General features: G+C 40.6%; 1 protein-coding gene across 2 annotated transcripts in view; it reads right to left on the bottom strand.

The window, feature by feature from the left end:
* Positions 1 to 18702, bottom strand: part of smyd3 (SET and MYND domain containing 3) — a 68968-nt gene that overhangs the window by 35879 nt on the left and 14387 nt on the right. For both annotated transcript variants that reach the window (XR_009920694.1, XM_062387378.1), the window contains exons 2-5: positions 18128 to 18191; positions 17927 to 18034; positions 17186 to 17243; positions 16938 to 17092 (exon numbers count right to left, since the gene is read on the bottom strand). Coding sequence is in view for 1 of the 2 variants with exons in the window: in XM_062387378.1 (XP_062243362.1) it covers positions 16938 to 17092; positions 17186 to 17243; positions 17927 to 18034; positions 18128 to 18191 (385 nt within the window). In the remaining variant the exon portion in view is untranslated. The remainder of the gene's footprint in view (positions 1 to 16937; positions 17093 to 17185; positions 17244 to 17926; positions 18035 to 18127; positions 18192 to 18702) is intronic.

Below are 18702 nucleotides of genomic sequence, written 5' to 3'. Positions count from 1 at the left end.
TGTATAATTTAGATGAAACACACTTGTGAAAACATCACTAGGATTATTTCATATCAACTTTCTGTCTATAGATTAACCTAAATCTTACACAGTGAACTTTTAAGCGCTTTACATATGATCACTGCCAAAACATTGTTCTCTATCTGACTTTATTCAGAAAATGGTGAGAAATATAATGTTCTTATTAATGTTCTTGTGTTAAAGTAGAACAGGCCCATGTTGGAGTGAATGGATTGTATGGACATCCATTTATATAAACAGTATAATACCACATGGACTCTTGCAACTATGCAACAAACTGGCCTTTAGGGTAACACAATCAAATACAAGTTAGACTAATCAAACAACTCAGTGAGAAAATGGCCAAAGACAAAACACTGATTTAGAATGTGCATACCAAAGCAAAGCTGTTATCCAATATCACAAACCCATTTTTATCTTTAGCTGAAGCTGTTTTCTGTGTTAAAGGAAGGTCTGCCTCCTCTGTCAATCTTGAGCCTCTAAGACTTCAGAGGACATAACATTTAAAAATATATCACCTGAACATTTAATGAATTACATTATGGGGACTTGGTCTCCATGATGTGACTTTTTAAATAGATTTAGGTCCACACTACATGAGTTGTATCAAGACACACAAACACACACACACACATCAAGAGTCTATCAGCATTTCAAATGCATATGCAGACACACATACACAGTGCAGACATAAGGGCTTTGCAGTAGGAGTCAATTAAAAGAGCTTCCCATTGTAATTACACTATGTTAGATATACTGGCCCACTGGGACCTAGGTGTATCTATGTTTGTCCTTCCTCCTTGTGTCTTCTTCCACTCCCACTCTTTAACTGTCTCTCCATCTCCACCTGGGCATGTTTTGAGGAGGAGCTCATTTAATAATAGATCCCCTTTCATCTCGCTTAAACACAAGGACACTTTTTGAGACCTGAAAGACACATGTTTAATATTTAGGCTTTTAAAATCCAGTTTCTGAACAACCTGAAGAGTTGTTCAGAAACTGAATTTTGATTTTTAGGTTTCCTTAAAGAGCTTTGCCCATTCCCCTATTGAGGAAACACTAATGAGAACATTCCGGACTTTAATTGCCTTGTTTGCATGGATGTAAATGCTAGATGGCATTCCTTTGAGAAACTCAGTGTCCGAAAAGGAGCCTTTATGACTGAGTTCAGGTATTGGCGGAGTCAGGGATGGGCAAAAATACATCAAAATGTATTTTGATACAAAATACCCCTCAAATAAATGTATCAAAATAAAATACAAAATACTGGTGCCAGAAAATGTAACAAAATACAAAATTAAATTTTTTATTTAAAAATATAGAAAATACTTTTTCTGGATTTTCCGTTTTCTCACAATTTGGTATAGCAGAGCATTCAGGTTTGGGCTATAATGTACACAAAGCTCTGGTGAACCCCACAAAAAGGAAGAACAGTCACAGAATTTCAGTGTAACAACAATTTGATTGATTATGTATATATACAGTACTGTGCAGAAGTTTAAGGGAGGTGTGAAAAAAAAATGAAAAAGAAACAGCTGTGTAGGAGGCTTCAAACTTGGTGAGGAACAGCCTAACTCTGCTACCAATGTGAGGTTGTGAAAGACAGTTTGATGTCACAGGTCATACACCATGGCAAGACTGAGCACAGCAAGAAGACACAAGGTAGTTACAGCTTCAGCAAGGTCTCTACCAGACAAAGATTTTGAAAGCAGACTGGGGTTTCCAGATGTGCTGTTCAAGCTCTTTTGAGGAAGCACAAAGAAACGGGCAACATTGAGGATCATAGACGCAGTGGTCGGCCAAGGAAACTTAGTGCAGCAGATGAAAAATACATCAAGCTTATTTCCCTTCGAAATCGGAAGATGTCCAGCAGTGCCATCAGCTCAGAACTGGCAGAGAGCAGTGGGACCCATGTACACCCATCTACTGTCCGGAGAAGTCTGATCAGAAGTGGTCTTCATGGAAGAATTGCAGCCAAAAAGCCAAACCTCCGACATGTAAACAAGGCCAAGTGACTCAACTATGCACGAAAACATAGGAACTGGCGTGCAGAAAAATGGCAGCAGGTGCTCTGGACTGATGAGTCAAAAGTTGAAATATTTGGCTGTAGAAGAAGGCAGTTTGTTCGCTGAAGGTCTGGAGAGCGGTACAATAATGAGTGTCTGCAGGCCACAGTGAAGCATTGTGGAGGTTCCTTGCAAGTTTGGGGCTGCATTTCTGAAAATGGAGTTGGAGATTTGGTCAGGATTAATGGTATCCTCAAAGCTGAGAAATACAGGCAGATACTTATCCATCATGCAATACCATCATACCAAATTTATTCTGCAGCAGGACACGGCCCCAAACATAAAGCCAAGTTCATTAAGAACTATCTTCAGCGTAAAGAAGAACAAGAAGTCCTGGATTTAGATTTCACTTCTGTTCATTCACTGCATTTTGTTAATTGATGCATACTCGTAAACTGTTTTTGGATTTGTACAGAAAATATTTTGAGTATTTTAAATACAAAATTACTCCACTCTAAAGTATTTTGTTACAAATTACGTTCGATTTTTTATCGGCCCTATCAAATACAAATTACAAAATACTCAAAGTACTGCCCATCTCTGGGCGGAGTGACATGCCCTTTTAGGCTGATTGAAGACCAGACGTGCTAATGTACTCTAGACCACCGAAAAGCGTTTATATGTATGAAGGGAGGCCCACCAGAAAGGTGAAATATTACCATGGCCTGTATCCAGAATTGTTTGGCATACTGAATCAGTAAAAGGTCAGATTTTTCTAATGTTGTATGGTGCAAAAAGGAATAATAGCACTATCAGAGGGGGTTTGCAGGTCATCAAACATGACACTGATGACCTTGGTTAAGATGAGAGATAAAGGAAAATTCTGATGTTGATATTTAGCTGGAGATTGATTGGCTGGGATAACTAAGAGCCCTGTCATTTAGTGTATAGTTGTCTGCCATGAATAACAGTTGTAGCTGGGTATCATCTGCATAGCATTGTTAATAGAAGCCATGAATGGATAATATACCCAGGGATGTAGTGTATAGTGCAAAGTGAAGGGACCCAAGGACTAAGCATTGGGTACAGCTGTGGGGAGCGGGTGGGATAGGGATGGGATGTTTGTCCTTGCCATGACACAAATCCAGTTAGATTTGATGCAAGCACTTGGCCCAAGATACCAATATCAGAGAACACAACTAGCAGGAAGCAGTGGTTCACTATATCAAAGGTTGCTGATAGCTCCAGCAAGATAATAACTGCAGACTGAGCTGCAGCTCTTGCTGCCTTCGGGCTTCTTTTCACAGATAACAGAGTTGTTACAGTGGAGTGGCTACTCTCAAAGACTGACTAATCTGGAATCTGGTTCCAGGAGGGAGGAACTCTGAGAACATTTAGAAAACTGCCCCTTTGATAGAATAAGATAAGAATGGAACCAACAAGGCCCATCAATATTTCATAACCTTTTCCTGGACATAGGGCTGTGACACTAACCGTGTCACCGCGGTCATGTGACCCCCTACCGCGGGATTGAGCTCATTACCATCATCACTGCAGACAATGTTACTGAGCCCCAGGGAGCCATGCACAGCTCCACTGCCCCAGGCAGAATGTACGGAGCCGTGTCAGGAACACAAGGACCCACGGACAGCTTCACTGCCAGGACTTAAGTGTGCACATTCCAGCCAGAGTGACACTAACCCTTGGGCGAACACCCATGTAGCCTTGCACAGCTCAACAAAGTCCTCTTACAGTGTTAATTTGGGATTTAGAGAGTAAAATTTTACTTTCTCATTTAATGCTCCTTTGTGTGTGCACTGCCAACAGAATTGAATCCCCCAAGCTGTGACAGTAAGAAGAAATCCATAGTTAATACGAAGTGACATTTACATTGTCATGATACATTTTAATCAGCTGCTTGGGTATAATTTTGAACTGAGGGTGTAGATGTACTTGATGCTTTGAATGTTGTACTCTCAATAACAACATTTTCGCATCTTTGAACTTCACAATTGTTGATTCAAGAGAATAATTTACTTATTTGTGTAAGGGAGAGACTTCAACATATCCAGAGTTAAGAGGCTCTGGTTTAACGATCTAAGTGAATGGTCTAAAGTGCACAGAGCTAGTGCATTGAGGGTGTTTCCTGGTTAAATGGTAAAAAATGAGTGCTTGGTTCAAGAGGGTTTTATTTACTCTCAGACTACAAACCAATAAAACAGGGCCATATCCCATTCCTTTTAAAAGGCACAAGCACTTGGCAGGTTACCGAATTGCTACATGCCCCTGGCAGATTTGCCGGATAGTGAGATAGAACAATTCTCTGCAGTAGAAATGGATCAGCACATGAACACGGTGACAGTGTGCAAGGAGACCAGCTGCGTGTTTAACAAGCCAAGTGTAAATGCACATTGCACATCTGCCTATGTAGGAGCATATTACCATCATGATAATGCACCACTGACTTCACACAGGTTTACTGTACGTAGGTCCATTGCTTTACAACACCTTGAGGTAACCATGCCACAAAATGAACAAGGGTGCTCAGATGGGTGTATTTGGTTTTAAACAATGTGGACACTGTAGAAGAAGTAATTGTTTAATCAATCTGAAACTTGCAAAGATAGATCACTTTGTACTTAGTGCTGGGTGTAGGACCGGGCCCAAAGTGTCATGGTTAACAGTCCCTCTTTATCTCCATGGTAACACTAGCCACTGGGAGATGGGAGAGGAGCGAAGAAGAGAGGTGGGACTTACAAGAGCCAGTGTGTGTGTGTGTGTGTGTGTGTTTGTGTCTGCGTCTGTGTATGTGTGTGGGTATTATATTTATGAACTAAAAAAAATTTTAATGATCAAACAAACAGGTGTTATAATTGTATTACGCAGTACAGTGGTAGATAAACATTAGTTTTATATAGTAAATATCCCCAAATCATTGGTCTGGTTTAAGTGGAGAGGAGAAAGAGGAGAAAAGACGAGAGGAGAAAGACGAGAGGCGAGGATGGGGGGAGAGGAGGGACAGAGGGCAGTGAGCAGTAAGGATGACACATTGGTTGACATTACAGAAAACCGCAAACGTGTGCAGATTCTATAAGATTTCACACTATAGCTGTGTGTGTGTGTTTGTGTGTGCATGTCTCCAAAATCTATATAATTAGCATCAGGAATTGTTTGATAGTTGCCACCCTGCAAAGCGATAAACAGCTTTCAGAACCACTCTTTTATCATTATGTTCACTATTAAACTACGGCCAGAAGCATGTTAGCTTTGCTTCATATGAAAAAAAGGAGAGAAACAGGTATAGCTTGCATGAGTCTGCCGAAAGGTCAGTTATTATCATGTGTTAACAAGGCTGCAGTGACTACCTGGAGTCTTGTTGTCACCATGAGGTCACCAGGCAACAGCTAGCAACAGCTCTCTGTCAAGAGGGCACACAAATCAAGAATTTTGTATTTTTTACATATTTGAATTAGAACGCTTCAGAGCTGCAGAGTATTTTTGCTAATGTGCCGGCCTCAGTGTTTCCAGTCTTTATGCTAAGCTACATTTGCATATAGACGTAAGAATGGTATTGATTTTCTCATCCAACTCTCCTATCAGCACAGCAGTAAAGAAACCTCTTTCCCTAAACTATAACCTTTTTAGAAGCTGTACCAATGTACAATGTAAATGGATAAATCTGATTTGAGAAAGTATATGGTAAACACTTGTGTTGTATAATTAATATACTTTTTTAAAACAGCTTTTATAACTGTTATTGTTATATTATTGATATGTATTGCAGTAACTCCGTATTTGAACAGAAATGTATTGTTTACAAGAACATTTAACTAAGCCAGTAGGTCTGTTTTGGGGGTTTTGTTTCTGTGTCAATATAGAGACGAGAGTGTGTGTGTGAGTGTGTGTTTGTGTGTCACTCAGTCTTAAAAGGTGTTTCTAATGAGTTGCTGGTATTTAACAAGAGGAAGCACAGCATGCAGGCCCATTAACAAGGAGAGAGCGGAAACCATAACTACAAAATACAACTGGGCTCTCATCTCCGCAGCCAATGCAGGAGCACAAATTAAAACAGGCAAGCAGATATACATTTATTTGCTGGCAGGTGACTCTAAAAATAAGCGGCTGCAGCAAAAGGGCGCTTTGGGTTTCTATTTTTTTTTATGCACATTTGCACTTTAAAAGATGACAAAAAAACACAAATGTCACAGGCACACGCAGACGACTTGAAAGTCTGCAAGGTGCGTCATATTGTCCCTGAATAGAACTGACGGTGTCGTGCTTGGCTGTGGTTTAAGAAGAGGAGACAGGGAGAGGGAGATGAGAGACAGATGAGAGGGAGAACGAGGGAATGGACCCTGAGGAATCTCATTTATATTCAGGATGGAAATAAAAGGATTGATGGTTAAGCATTCTTCAGCTGGATACTTTGCAGGCTCCTGTGTCTTTCTTTCACGAGACGGCGTCCAGGAAAGCTTTACATAACTCGTTAATGACGTGCAGAGAAAGACCGATGAAGCGCGAGGGAGGATGGGTGAGTGGGTGGATGATACTTGAACTTGTGACAGTACTTGAACCTGGGCACCTCAACTTCAGTTCACTGAGAAACATTTGAAACTTATTTCAGGAACCGAAACACTGATTTCAAACCAACTAAGACTTTTTCAAGATGATTCTCTTCTGTCCTTGTAGAGAGATAAGCAAACAAATATGTCATTCAAAATATCACACATTTTATTTGCATTTGACAAGGAAATTAAATATGATTTTATATTTCAGACAGCACTGATACTTCATTCAGAATGTTTAGCTAATGTGTGCAGAAGATTTCCATTCCAAGTGTGTCTGAATAGCTTGTCCCCCCTTATCAGGCTAATTAACTGTAAACACTGAAGACATGTGTTCTAGTCTGTTGAACTGTTTCGCCCTCACACTCATAACCAGGCTCCGCTAACAGAATTGAAGGGACTACATGTTTTCCGTTTCAGCTTGTACTACTAAACAACCTAATCTTTGGAAATGAACAATCAACACAAACAAAATCGAAAACCAACAGAGTGGAAGTTGTTTTTCATTTTCTGTCACAGGGATCAGATTTCATGGAGCACTTGGTTAATTGCCTAGAGTTCCAGAAATTATTACTACAAACAGCCCCAATATTATTATAAAATATTGAAGAGAGTGTTGGACTCAGTATCACTAAAAAGTGCCGCCAACATATGTATAAATGGAAATCTGAGGACTTAACAGTACTAAGTATTTCATCTTACTACTCCTCTTAGGTCAAATGTTTTCTATTCACCAACTGCTGAGAGGAACTTTTACTTAAAAGATATATCTTAAACTTTTGTGACTGTGCAGGATGCAGAGGATTACACCGTCTCTTCTACTCACTTAAACATAACAAGAGTAACTTCTCCCACCAGAGTTTTAGATCGCACAGACACATTTATTAGACTGCAGTGTGCAGAACCATACTTTAAGCTCAATATTTACTTTTAAAAAAGTATGCTTTTTCAACATCATAGAGCCCTGCACAAAACTAAGCTCTACATTCTACTTTATTTGAGCCTAATAGTCCAATGTATAAATGCAGAAAAAGTATGCTGCCTCTTTCCTCTGGACTGATGGGTATCCTGCACAGTGAACTGTACACAATTGTTTTGCTTTTCTTTGGAGTTGTAATCATAATACAGGCTGAAGCATGATCCCAGTAATCATACAAGTAACACTGTGGACAAACATACAGCGGAAATAACTAATCTAAGTTAACACCCATACATCCAGGTTAGTGAGCCATGGTGTGTATGTGTGTGTGTGTGTGTGGGTGTGTGTGTGGGTTGTCCACAATGACTAGAAGTCAGTGAAAAGTCCAATAAGGATAGATGTAAATGGTAAATGGATTTGTATTTATATAGCGCTTTTCTAGTCTTGATGACCACTCAAAGCGCTTTACACTACAGTTTCACATTCACCCAATCACACACACATTCATACAGTGCATCTATCCCAGCACTTTTTTATTCTATGGGGGCCATTCAGGGTTCAGCATCTTGCCCAAGGACACTTAGGCACGCAGATTGTTCAGACTGGGGATCGAACCGCCGACCTTCAGGTTGGAGGACGACCACTCCACCCCTCAGCCACATGTAGATGTACATTTATACATATTTCATATATTGATATATCCTGTAGATATATAAAAACACATATGTCTCTGAATGGTAAATGCCTAAATAAGCCCAGGGTATAACAACATTAGCAAGGAAACAATGAGTCGTCAGTACCAAAACACAGGCTGTGAAATATAACAAATAAGTGTGGGTATCAGTGACAGACTGGCCATCTGGAGTACCTGCACTTCTCCCGATGGGCCACTTGAGCTGTTGAGGAAAGATTAAAAACTGTCTCATGCTGTGTGATCTTGCATTAGTTTGGCCTGCCATCCTCAGACAGGTGTGTGTGTGTGTGTGTGTGTGTTCGTATCCGTGTGTGTACGTGTCCGTGTGTACGTGTCCGTGTGCAGTAGAAATATAAATTAGAGGTCGACTTGAACCCTCTCCCCAGAATAACACTGAAGATTATTTAATGGACTTGAATAACATAGTAAAAGGTCTGTTGCACATTTATGGCAGCACACTGACCGAGTGTCACCGCTCCACCCCCTTCAGGTCTCATAAAGAATAAGTGACATTTCATGGGGTCTTTAACAGTTGTTTAGATATCAGGAGTTAATCACATGCACCCAGATATTTTGAGCAAATGAGCCTTCAAATGATCGGATAGGGCCATTGATCCATAAGTTTGCAAAGTGCACTTGGAGCTGACCAACACAGATACAGTCATAAAAACCTCATCACACTCTGTTTATATCTTGCGAATACAGAATTAATTTTCATTTAAAAGAAATTATCTCAGATGAACATTGAAATTACTTTGACTCAGTGAATGGAGCTCCACGTAAATCTATCAGTCCACACGTGGCTGGTTGATTCATTGCAGCCATCAGCCAATTCAATTTGTGATGTCATTTAAGAAAAATTTCGCCAGAGTTGGAATCTTGTAGATGTACAACACATATCATTGAACCTCAATTTTACAATGATTTATTGTCAATTTTACTTGTATTTTTTTACGGTGATTTATTTTTAAGTCTTGAGAATAATAATGTGAACGGGTTCTGTAACAGAGCTGTTTTAATAGATGGTTCAAGTTACAGTCCCTCATCTCTCCCTGTTAATAGTGTAATTTCAGTTCCTTGTCATTGGGCAGCAGCACGAACACAGTTGAGCTATCAGCAACAGGCTGGGTAGACTGTATGTCAGCTGGACTGATGATAGATGGCTGTTGAATATGGATTTCTCCCTCATTAAAATTCAAATGGCAAATGTGACAGTAACAAGTGATCCAAAAAGCACAGTTTCTGAGACATCGGCATTTGCGACGGTCCTGGTAACATGGTTCTTCATTCATTGATAGCCTGAGCCATTACTAAACACCAAGCCTTTATTTGTCCTGAGTGAGAGGATGGACAAAATCATGAGGACAGGAGGCGTTACCGCACAGTGCTGAGTAATGTTCAGTTCAAAAGGCTAATATACACAAGGGGTGACCAACCAGGGCAAACAATGACACCCCCATGTATGGTTATGTTGTCCTGGCTGCTGATCGCTACACAAAACCACAGAATTATATCAGCTGCTTTCAGAGGCTGTGTGTGAGAATGCAAATGTCTGAGTCAGTTGCTCCGGACATTCTCTGGAGTCTCTTCTTCCAGCCCACAAGAATAAACTCCTGATGATGTCCAAATGAGCCCATGTGGCAACACAGAAGGATATTGTCTGGAGAACTCACACTGAGCGAGTGAGTGTGTTAATGACGTTTCAAACACAAAACAGACTGAAAAACCTAAAACAAAACAAGAATCTCCTGCTGCGCTATACATACATGGAAAGTTAATGTCTGAAAATGGCTTAAGACCCCATCAGACCCTACTAAACAGTCACAGTACATATATAATAATCCTACTATTGCTACAAGAGCTCCACGAGTTTGGATATAATGAGATTTATGATTTTCTTCGTTAGAAACTAGATCATGATTCTCTTCTATCATTGCACTCATTTAAATGGAAATGACAAAAAATATTATGAACAAGCACATCATCATCTGACACAAACTGTTTCAGATGACGAAAGAGATATTTGGACATCTTAGAAAATTAAACCACAAGAGAAACAAGTCAAGAATGATTGAGGGTGATGAGAGGCATCCTGTCACCTCCTCCTTTAAACTGCTCCCATCTGAATGGCGTTTTTTCACCCCCTATATACACAAAGCTGATAGAAAATGTCCTTTGTTTCACAAGCTATTAAGTTTTTGTCCAGCCGGTCTGGACCGAATGTCCACCTCCGTCAATTAAGAGCTACTTAAGGTGCAACGTAAGAGTAAGGGGAGGATATGTCTGCTGATGTTTTTGGTTATATTGCTGTTTGGAAAATGCTCTGCGATTATTGCTACAAACCAATTTCCCTATGGGGGCCTGTAAGAAAATATATGAATATATATGTTGTAACCAGCATCAGCAAGGATTATTTCTATTATTTGGTCCTTGCAAAAATGTTCATATCCACAGGAGTCTGTCAATCGCTCTCACCGTGTTTAATATTTTCCTCACTACCATGTTTCTGCTGCTCTGCATCAAGTCGTGTAAAGCTACATTGTCATTTACCAGGAACGATGCAGCTCACTGTATGTCCCTAATGCAAATGAAGCAAACTCGTTAGATGGCATTGAAGTTTGAAGTGAAACTTCACTTGTGCAGGTCTACATTTCACTTGGGACAAGCCGACCTGTCCCAGGTCGCAGTGAGATTAACCCGGCTCAGATATCTCACGTTCTGGAACATCCAATCTGGAGGACTTCAAGGAAATTAGACAAAATCCACAAACACTCACACCCTTGTATGATACCGGCCTCAGTCCCGGTTTCCGTCCCCCCGGAACCTCCAACCATCAGTAATTACTGTAAACGCTGGAGCAATATAGGGGAGAGCAGAGAAAGCATGAGGGAGGATAAAGGAGAAGAGAGAGATAGTGGCTGTCGCAGCTGGAGCCAAAAGCTGTTCATTAAGCCAACCCCACCCCCAACTCATACTCACACATGGCACTGCAGCACACGTTGGACCAGCAATACAATACACATTCTGTATACAACATGCTGATCTCCTGCAACATTCCGCTCGTCCGATCAATCGCAGAATTAAGTAGCATCAACATTTGTATTCAATTTATTTTCAATGTCACTCACTCCTCCTCCAGTCTTGATTCCATCTCTCCCCAGTTCTCTTGTCTTTTTCTTGCCAGCTGTCCATTTCCCTCCATCCTCTCATCTTCCTCACTCTTCATTTTAAGACTTTATGTCCATGCCTCGTCTCCTAAACCCCTTTGTTTGCTACAATCTGTCCCAGTTCCTTTCTCACCCTCATTCCTTTCCTCCCTCCTTCCCTTATTCACACTCTCTTTTCCCAGTTCACTCGTTTCCTCTTCCCGTCTTCATCTTCGTCGGTTCCCCATGAGCCCACACACACAGCCAATCTAAGTCAATTAAACAAACGGTTTTTGTTCTCTCTTCCATTATACTGTCTGTGACTGCATTCATGATGGACATAAAGTCATTACAGTAAGCTGTGTGTGTGTGTGCGTGCATGTGTGTGTGTGTGAGATTTTTGCAAAGCTAATTAGGTAGCACCCATGGCGCTGCCAGCTACAATGGCAGACCAGGGAAATGTTAGAGATAAGGCTGAACATACCAACATGTACACACAAGGATTATTGTAATGACTTCAGGCAAACACACATATGAAAGGCACAGGAACATTTTAATGTGGGAAGTGAAAACATGCGCTTTTTTATCTCATAGATATTACTGTTTCCTATAATGTGCAACAATCTCTCATTAAAATTATTAAAAATGACTTGATGTTATATTTTGTTAAATTGTGCACAGAAATTACTGAAAAGTTTACAACAATTTTCAAACCCAGAAAAAAAAAAATCCACAACTGTATTCAAGGTTACGAGACGTCTTTGAAACACTTTTCCTGTCTCTGCTTTAACTTTCGGGGGAATGACGCATCACGAAGGAAAAACCTAAAGCTAGCCAGTTCGCCCGTGTATAAACTTTATTTATTTCCTTTTCTTTGACTTGTTTCTTCCTTTGGTCATTTATTTATAAAACATACCATCCAGTGATAACTTTTCCATTAGGTATACTAGATTGGCATCTGGTTTCCCATTTCGATGCACAACAGATGGCCAATAATTATCAAGGAAAGTCATGAGAATAAATTACTCCTACACACAATCAAGAAAGCTACACTCGCTCATAAACAACACACATCTGTCCAGGACACAGAAAAATACACCTACACACGTGCTATTAAAACACACACACACACACACACACACACACACACACACACACACACACACACACACACACACACACACACACACACACACACACACACACACACACACACACACACACACACACACACACACACACACACACACACACACACACACACACACACACACACACACACACACACACACACACACACACACACACACACACACACACACTTTTGCTTGTGCAATTGAAGCCAAAACAGTTTCCAGCAGGAGTGTAAATTTATTGGCTCCACACTCACATGGTATCAGGTAGTGTGTGCGTGTGTCTGTGTACAGCGGATCTGTGATAAATTGACTCCATACTTGGGTAATAAACAATACAACATACTTTTCCATGGGGAGGCGCCTTGCTTCCAGCATGGTCAAATGTGTGCGTTTGTGTGTGGTCCAGGTGTTACTTATGTTGCTGGGACCTTAATCTGTTTACACAGTCACATTATATGGCTCACATTCTTCTTCAATTTTGACAATTTTCCATCTTCTGCTTTTATTTTGTGTCACTATGATTTGACTTTATTTTTTCTTTTATAAAACTCCCTCTGTATTCCCTCATCCATTCTTATCGTTTCTGTACCTTCCTCTTCTCTCCTGTCTCTTGGTTTTCCTTTTTTCCATTGCTCTAACAGAAAAACAGAGCTACAACAAATGAGGAACAAAAGTTTTTCTATCCAACCGGTCTTATCTATCTATCTTATGAGAAAACTACAGTCACCCTCAGCAATCAGGTCTGCAAAAAGCTTCTACTGATAAACTTTTTTACAGTAAGATTTTGGGACTCACAACTCAACAGTGCCAGAGACAAAGACAGTGTTTCCACTGATATAAGAGTCAACAGGACAGTTATTGTTACAGATTTTAATTTTATCCTGGTTTGAATGAAGTCTTTATCAAAACAAATCAGAAATCATTGCACAAAAAGTCTTGGTGAGTGCACACACTGAATACCTCATTGGGCATGTACTGGATGAGGCATGTTATCTTGCTCCTGTGGCAGCTGTGCTTTTCAGTTTCCTGATGATTCTCTTTCTTGTTTTAGAACAAATTGATTCCGTTACATGCTCCAACTGCATATCTACAAATAATGATCATGTCGCACTGTGGAACAGACCGCCCACTTCATTCTGTGAACCAAGAGTGCTTAGCAAATGTATGCAGTTGCTGGCTACAGCATGAATTTTACGACACAGTTAATTAACATCAAGTACAAGTACATACTTTTAGACTTGTGATTTTTGTGGCACTTTAGAAATGCTTTAACTTTTCTGATTGAGTTGCTGCAACTCGGCCTTGGAGGTGTCAGTCAAACGATGTACACAACACATACATAAGATGAAGTTGAGGGCTTGGCCTGAGTGTGAAGGAGAAGAGTCAGTGACAATGAAGTGGAGATATGATAGTGAGCAGGCAGAGAGCTATTGAAAGAGGCTCAACTGAGCAGGGTTAGAGCAGATGGAGAGGTGTGTAAGAGTTTGTTTTATGGGGTATAAACATGCTGGTCGTGTAAAATGTGTGAGTGAGAAATGGGTCTGAGAGCAGGAACGGCTGATGCAGCAAAAAATGGAGTTCACACACAATTTGAAGCACGCAAGCACACGCCCAATGCACAGGCACGCACACATCCACACACACAGAGATACTGATGAGGACATGTATATTTCAGGAGGGATAACTATATATATATAGTATGTATGTTAAACTAAAGATATTTTCATGAATATGCTGGCCTACACACACACACACACACACACACACACACACACACACACACACACACACACACACACACACACACACACACACACACACACACACACACACACACACACACACACACACACACACACACACACACACACACACACACACACACACACACACACACACACACACACACACACACACACACAGGATCTAAATCACTGACCTGTGCTGCATGAACACAGACAAACACACAATGAATACATATACAGCATATACTCCTTCAATCCTTTCTTCCCTTGGGTATATTAAGAGCTGTAATGATGCTGTAGCATTACTTCATTGTATGTGCCTGTATGTGTGTGTGTGTTTGTGTAACATTACTGGTGTTGTGGAGAGTAGCTATTAACATAAATAATGGTTTTACAGCACAAAACAATCCCCTCTGTACAAAAGACTAGACCCCTTACACACACACACACACACACAAACACACACACAGAAAACTATACACGTACAGTAATGACCTATTTTGTAAAGCACACTGAACATTCCAAGTACACACTCATACACTTCTCATTTGTTATGTATTAAAGCCATTACGGAGAGAGGGCGCATGAGGGGAGGAGAGGTTGAGGGAAGAATAAGAGAGGGATGAAGAAAGAGGGTTGCATGTGTGAGACAAGAAGAATCATCAGGAACATGAAAATACAAACACATACACAAAATATAACAAGAATCAAATAGTATAGTATATATAATAATCCTTAAAAAAAAAAAACATCCCCTGATATCGTTCACCGACCTGCAAAAGGTCCTTGAAGTTCATCAAGAGTGAGAACCAAGCATTTGTACAGATTCTTCATTCAATGAACTCAAGCAGAACACCACTCTACAATATCCAGGTACGTCCGAGCCCAAACACTACAATAGAGGGAGTTGGGAGGATTCCCGAACCTGCACAAGCTTTACAGTTTCATTAAACTTCACTTTTGATATAGGTAAAAGGTACTTTTGGTAAGTAACAACGTTATCTTCACTTTAATCAATAAAATTAAGTCATCTGTCTGTGGCCCTCGCAGGACTGAAATAAACTCAACTTACAGTTTCTTTCCAATGAAATGACTGGCTGGCGTAGGTGTCTGCCCCTTACTGACCTGCCTGCCTGCACACACCCGGCCTGTGCACGCTTTGCACATTGTCTTCAGCCGGAAAACACACACCACTGAAGCAGTGAGGACAGGATAATATGAAGTGGTGTAGAGAATAATATGGTGTAAAGTCTCAGTGAGAGAACACATCAGTGTCTGTGTGTCTGTGTGTGTGTGTGTGTGTGTGTGTGTGTGTGTTTAGGAGAGATCACCCTCCTGAACATAATCAGATCACAAAATGTTCAACACTCCACGCTAACACACATCAGATTTACCTTTTGTATCTCTTCTCCAGTCTGTCTCACACAGACTGTACGTAGACAGTAAAGTGACAGTCAAAACAATGCAAACATCTGTCATGCTCACTGCTAAATGATTAAAATCTCATTCCCCTGGCTCTCGTTTTTGAAAGGTATCGCCTAGTGACAATTTATATTAACCGACAAAGTATAACACACTTTGTTAATTTCCTTTTCTCATTTCATCTCTCTCTCCCTCCCTCTCTTTCGCACCCTCTATCTGTATGACTTCCTCCTCTCTTCCCTCTCCCTCGTCTCTCTTCCCCCTGCTTGTTTTTTTCTCACACACTCTCCATCCCTTTCTTCTCTTTAATCCACTCAATGCTGTTCGCTCCTCATCTCCCTCAAACTGGAGCAGAATTCCCATCGGATTCTTGAGCTGCATTTAATCAGCAGTTTTTCAGCTTCACATCCAAACACACACGCGCACAAACAAGGAGACTGTAAACTCATTATACACCAGTTTGTGTGATCTAAGGTTTGTGTTTTACCAATAGCAGGTGTGGTGAAATAAATATTGAAATGGTAGTGGTTTGTGTATTTTCATACATTTTTGTTGGGAACCTAAATGTCTGAGTGAAACTTCCCAGGAACCCTTCAAGTAGTCCCGCCACTTCACTCGGTCAACCTCATGGTGGCCCTAAGTAAAGTCATTAGGTTTAATTATCTGGGAACATTGATTATCCATACAGTCATTTCATGGCATGACATCCAATAAAATAAAAAACAAAATTTGCTTTAAGTGTAAAACAGCCAAGTGATGTAGCTTACAGATGAGTATTACTGTTTTTTTACATTCCTTTTAATACAACCTCCTTCAGATCATTTACATAGGTGTTTTCAGTCCTCACACATACACAATCATTTTCATTGGACAAACATAATACCAACATGTTGAATTCTAGCTTCATGGAGCCACAAAGTCTAGAAGTCAGGCATCAGATCACACATTCTTGCACACATAACAATCTGCAGTTAAAATCCTGGTGAAGGCAGCTGGTGTGTTTTAAGAGAATAAGACCTGAGGTTGTTCTGGGAACACACACACTAACACACATTCACACACACACACACACACTCACGTTCACACAGGGATCTAATCACAGATGCTCAAAAGATCTTCAACATATGTTGGGGTCAATCCAAACGCACCAGGGGATACTAGAGGTAATAACAGTTTCTAATGGCTTTGTGCATGGCAAGTTGCAGTGTGTACTTGTCAAAATGTATTCATGAGCACATCAAGATGTTAACGTGTCTATTTGCATTGTGTTTGCATGTGCCCACCTTTGCAATGAGGCTGAGGGGTTCTCTGCAGGATGGTGGCAGTGCTGATGTTATTTCCTGTGCCAGGTCAGCTGCTTCTTGTTGTAGGTACAACTCTAACATAGAAGCCAGCTGAGACAGACCCTGTTTCTTCTGCTCAGACATGGAACTGAGGTCTGTGAAAAGATTATAAAAGAAATGAACCTTGCTGTCTACATCAATGTGCAGAGACAGATTCAAACACACACACACTCGGAGGAGAGACTTACGTGTTTCATGCTCCTCTAAAGTGTACAGCTCCTCACTTCTGCCCTTAGATGGACTCAACTTTAGGGAAGAAAAAAACGATTGGTGCATTAGTATGTTAGTTTTAGCATCATAGTTATGACAGATGTTTTTGGGGTCGTCCATCACCTAAGACCTCAAGATAGCCTTGAACATCCAGTTACACTCAAGCATGAACTGATTAGAATTTGGTAGCCAGCAGTCAAGGGCACTGTGACAAACAAATGTTCACTTAGACACAGATCACCTGATTAGATTCAAAGGTCACAATTGCCTCTAAAACATGACACCTCAAATGTGCCTTTGGGGAAGTTCCTGGCATTTTGAAAGCTCTCTGAAATATTTTCTAAGATTAACTGATTTGATTTCAGTGATTAAATGTCTTGGTGACTTCATATGAGTCTCGAAAAATAAAACTGTTTGACTGTTTGGCGAAGGCATACAAGTGCAGTGCTGTAATTCTAGTGAGAGATTGTTAAGCATTGCGTTTCAAGCTGTTAAATGGTTGAAATGAACTTCTCAAGCTTCCAAAAGTGTTTCGTAGGTGCAAGGGTGATGCTTTTAATCCTTCAGTGGAATTAACAGAACAAAATTCCTAAAAGCAGAAGTAACCAAGTCTCTTTATCACAGCACTGACGTCCAGCACTTCACACTTAACAAAACAAAAGATTGTTGCTTCTTTCTCTGTGCACATCATTGTGAGTGAGTAACAGGGAAAAACTTACCAACGCAAAGATGAGTCTCGCAGCCAGACGGACTGAGTCAGTGGGAACTCGGGGTAACAGGCTCCGCAGACATTTACACTCTCTCTTATGGTCAGACCAGGCCTGCTTCTGCAGAAGAAGGGCATCTTAACAAACTGACACACACAGTAACACAGACACACACACATACATCATACACTTTCATTCTGACACACACTTTACCTGGCAAGTGATGTTGCAATAGCGAGCGGTCTTACACTGGGAACACCTCAGCAAGGTCTCACATCTAAACAGAGGGAAAGACAAAGATTAGTTTATTCTACTTGAGCAAACCAGCACTGATGAAAATATGTTGATTCACATGCTGAGTCACTGTTATCAAAAAGGACTCTAGACGCCAGAGATATAATATTCAATCTTTCCTGATGATAACTGACTCTGTGACCAGGGACGGGATGGACGCTTCAGATCTGTGACCTCACAGACGACACACTGTCCTCACTGTTGCAGCATTTTAGTGTTTGAATAATAACGGTTCAGCTGCTCCACATACAAAAAAACACTGGGTCATAGCTGCTACATTAACAAACACAATCCACATGTCCGCTCAAGCATCCTTTACGTTCCTGTCAATTGACTTGACCTCATCCTTTTCTATTTGCTATACAGAACTGACTGTGAGCACAGTGCATGAGTACATGCATTGTTAGCTGTAGGCGTGTCGAGTTTTGGGTCTTATTTCTGTTCTTGTGTGTATGTACAGTATGTTTCCTGCCACGAGGTTCACTGCCTACCTC

This window comes from Platichthys flesus, chromosome 1 (genome assembly GCF_949316205.1).
Source record: "Platichthys flesus chromosome 1, fPlaFle2.1, whole genome shotgun sequence".
Classification (NCBI taxonomy): Eukaryota; Metazoa; Chordata; class Actinopteri; order Pleuronectiformes; family Pleuronectidae; genus Platichthys; species Platichthys flesus.
Note: the sequence above shows the minus strand (reverse complement) of the source record. Positions and strands in the feature narration are given on the sequence as shown.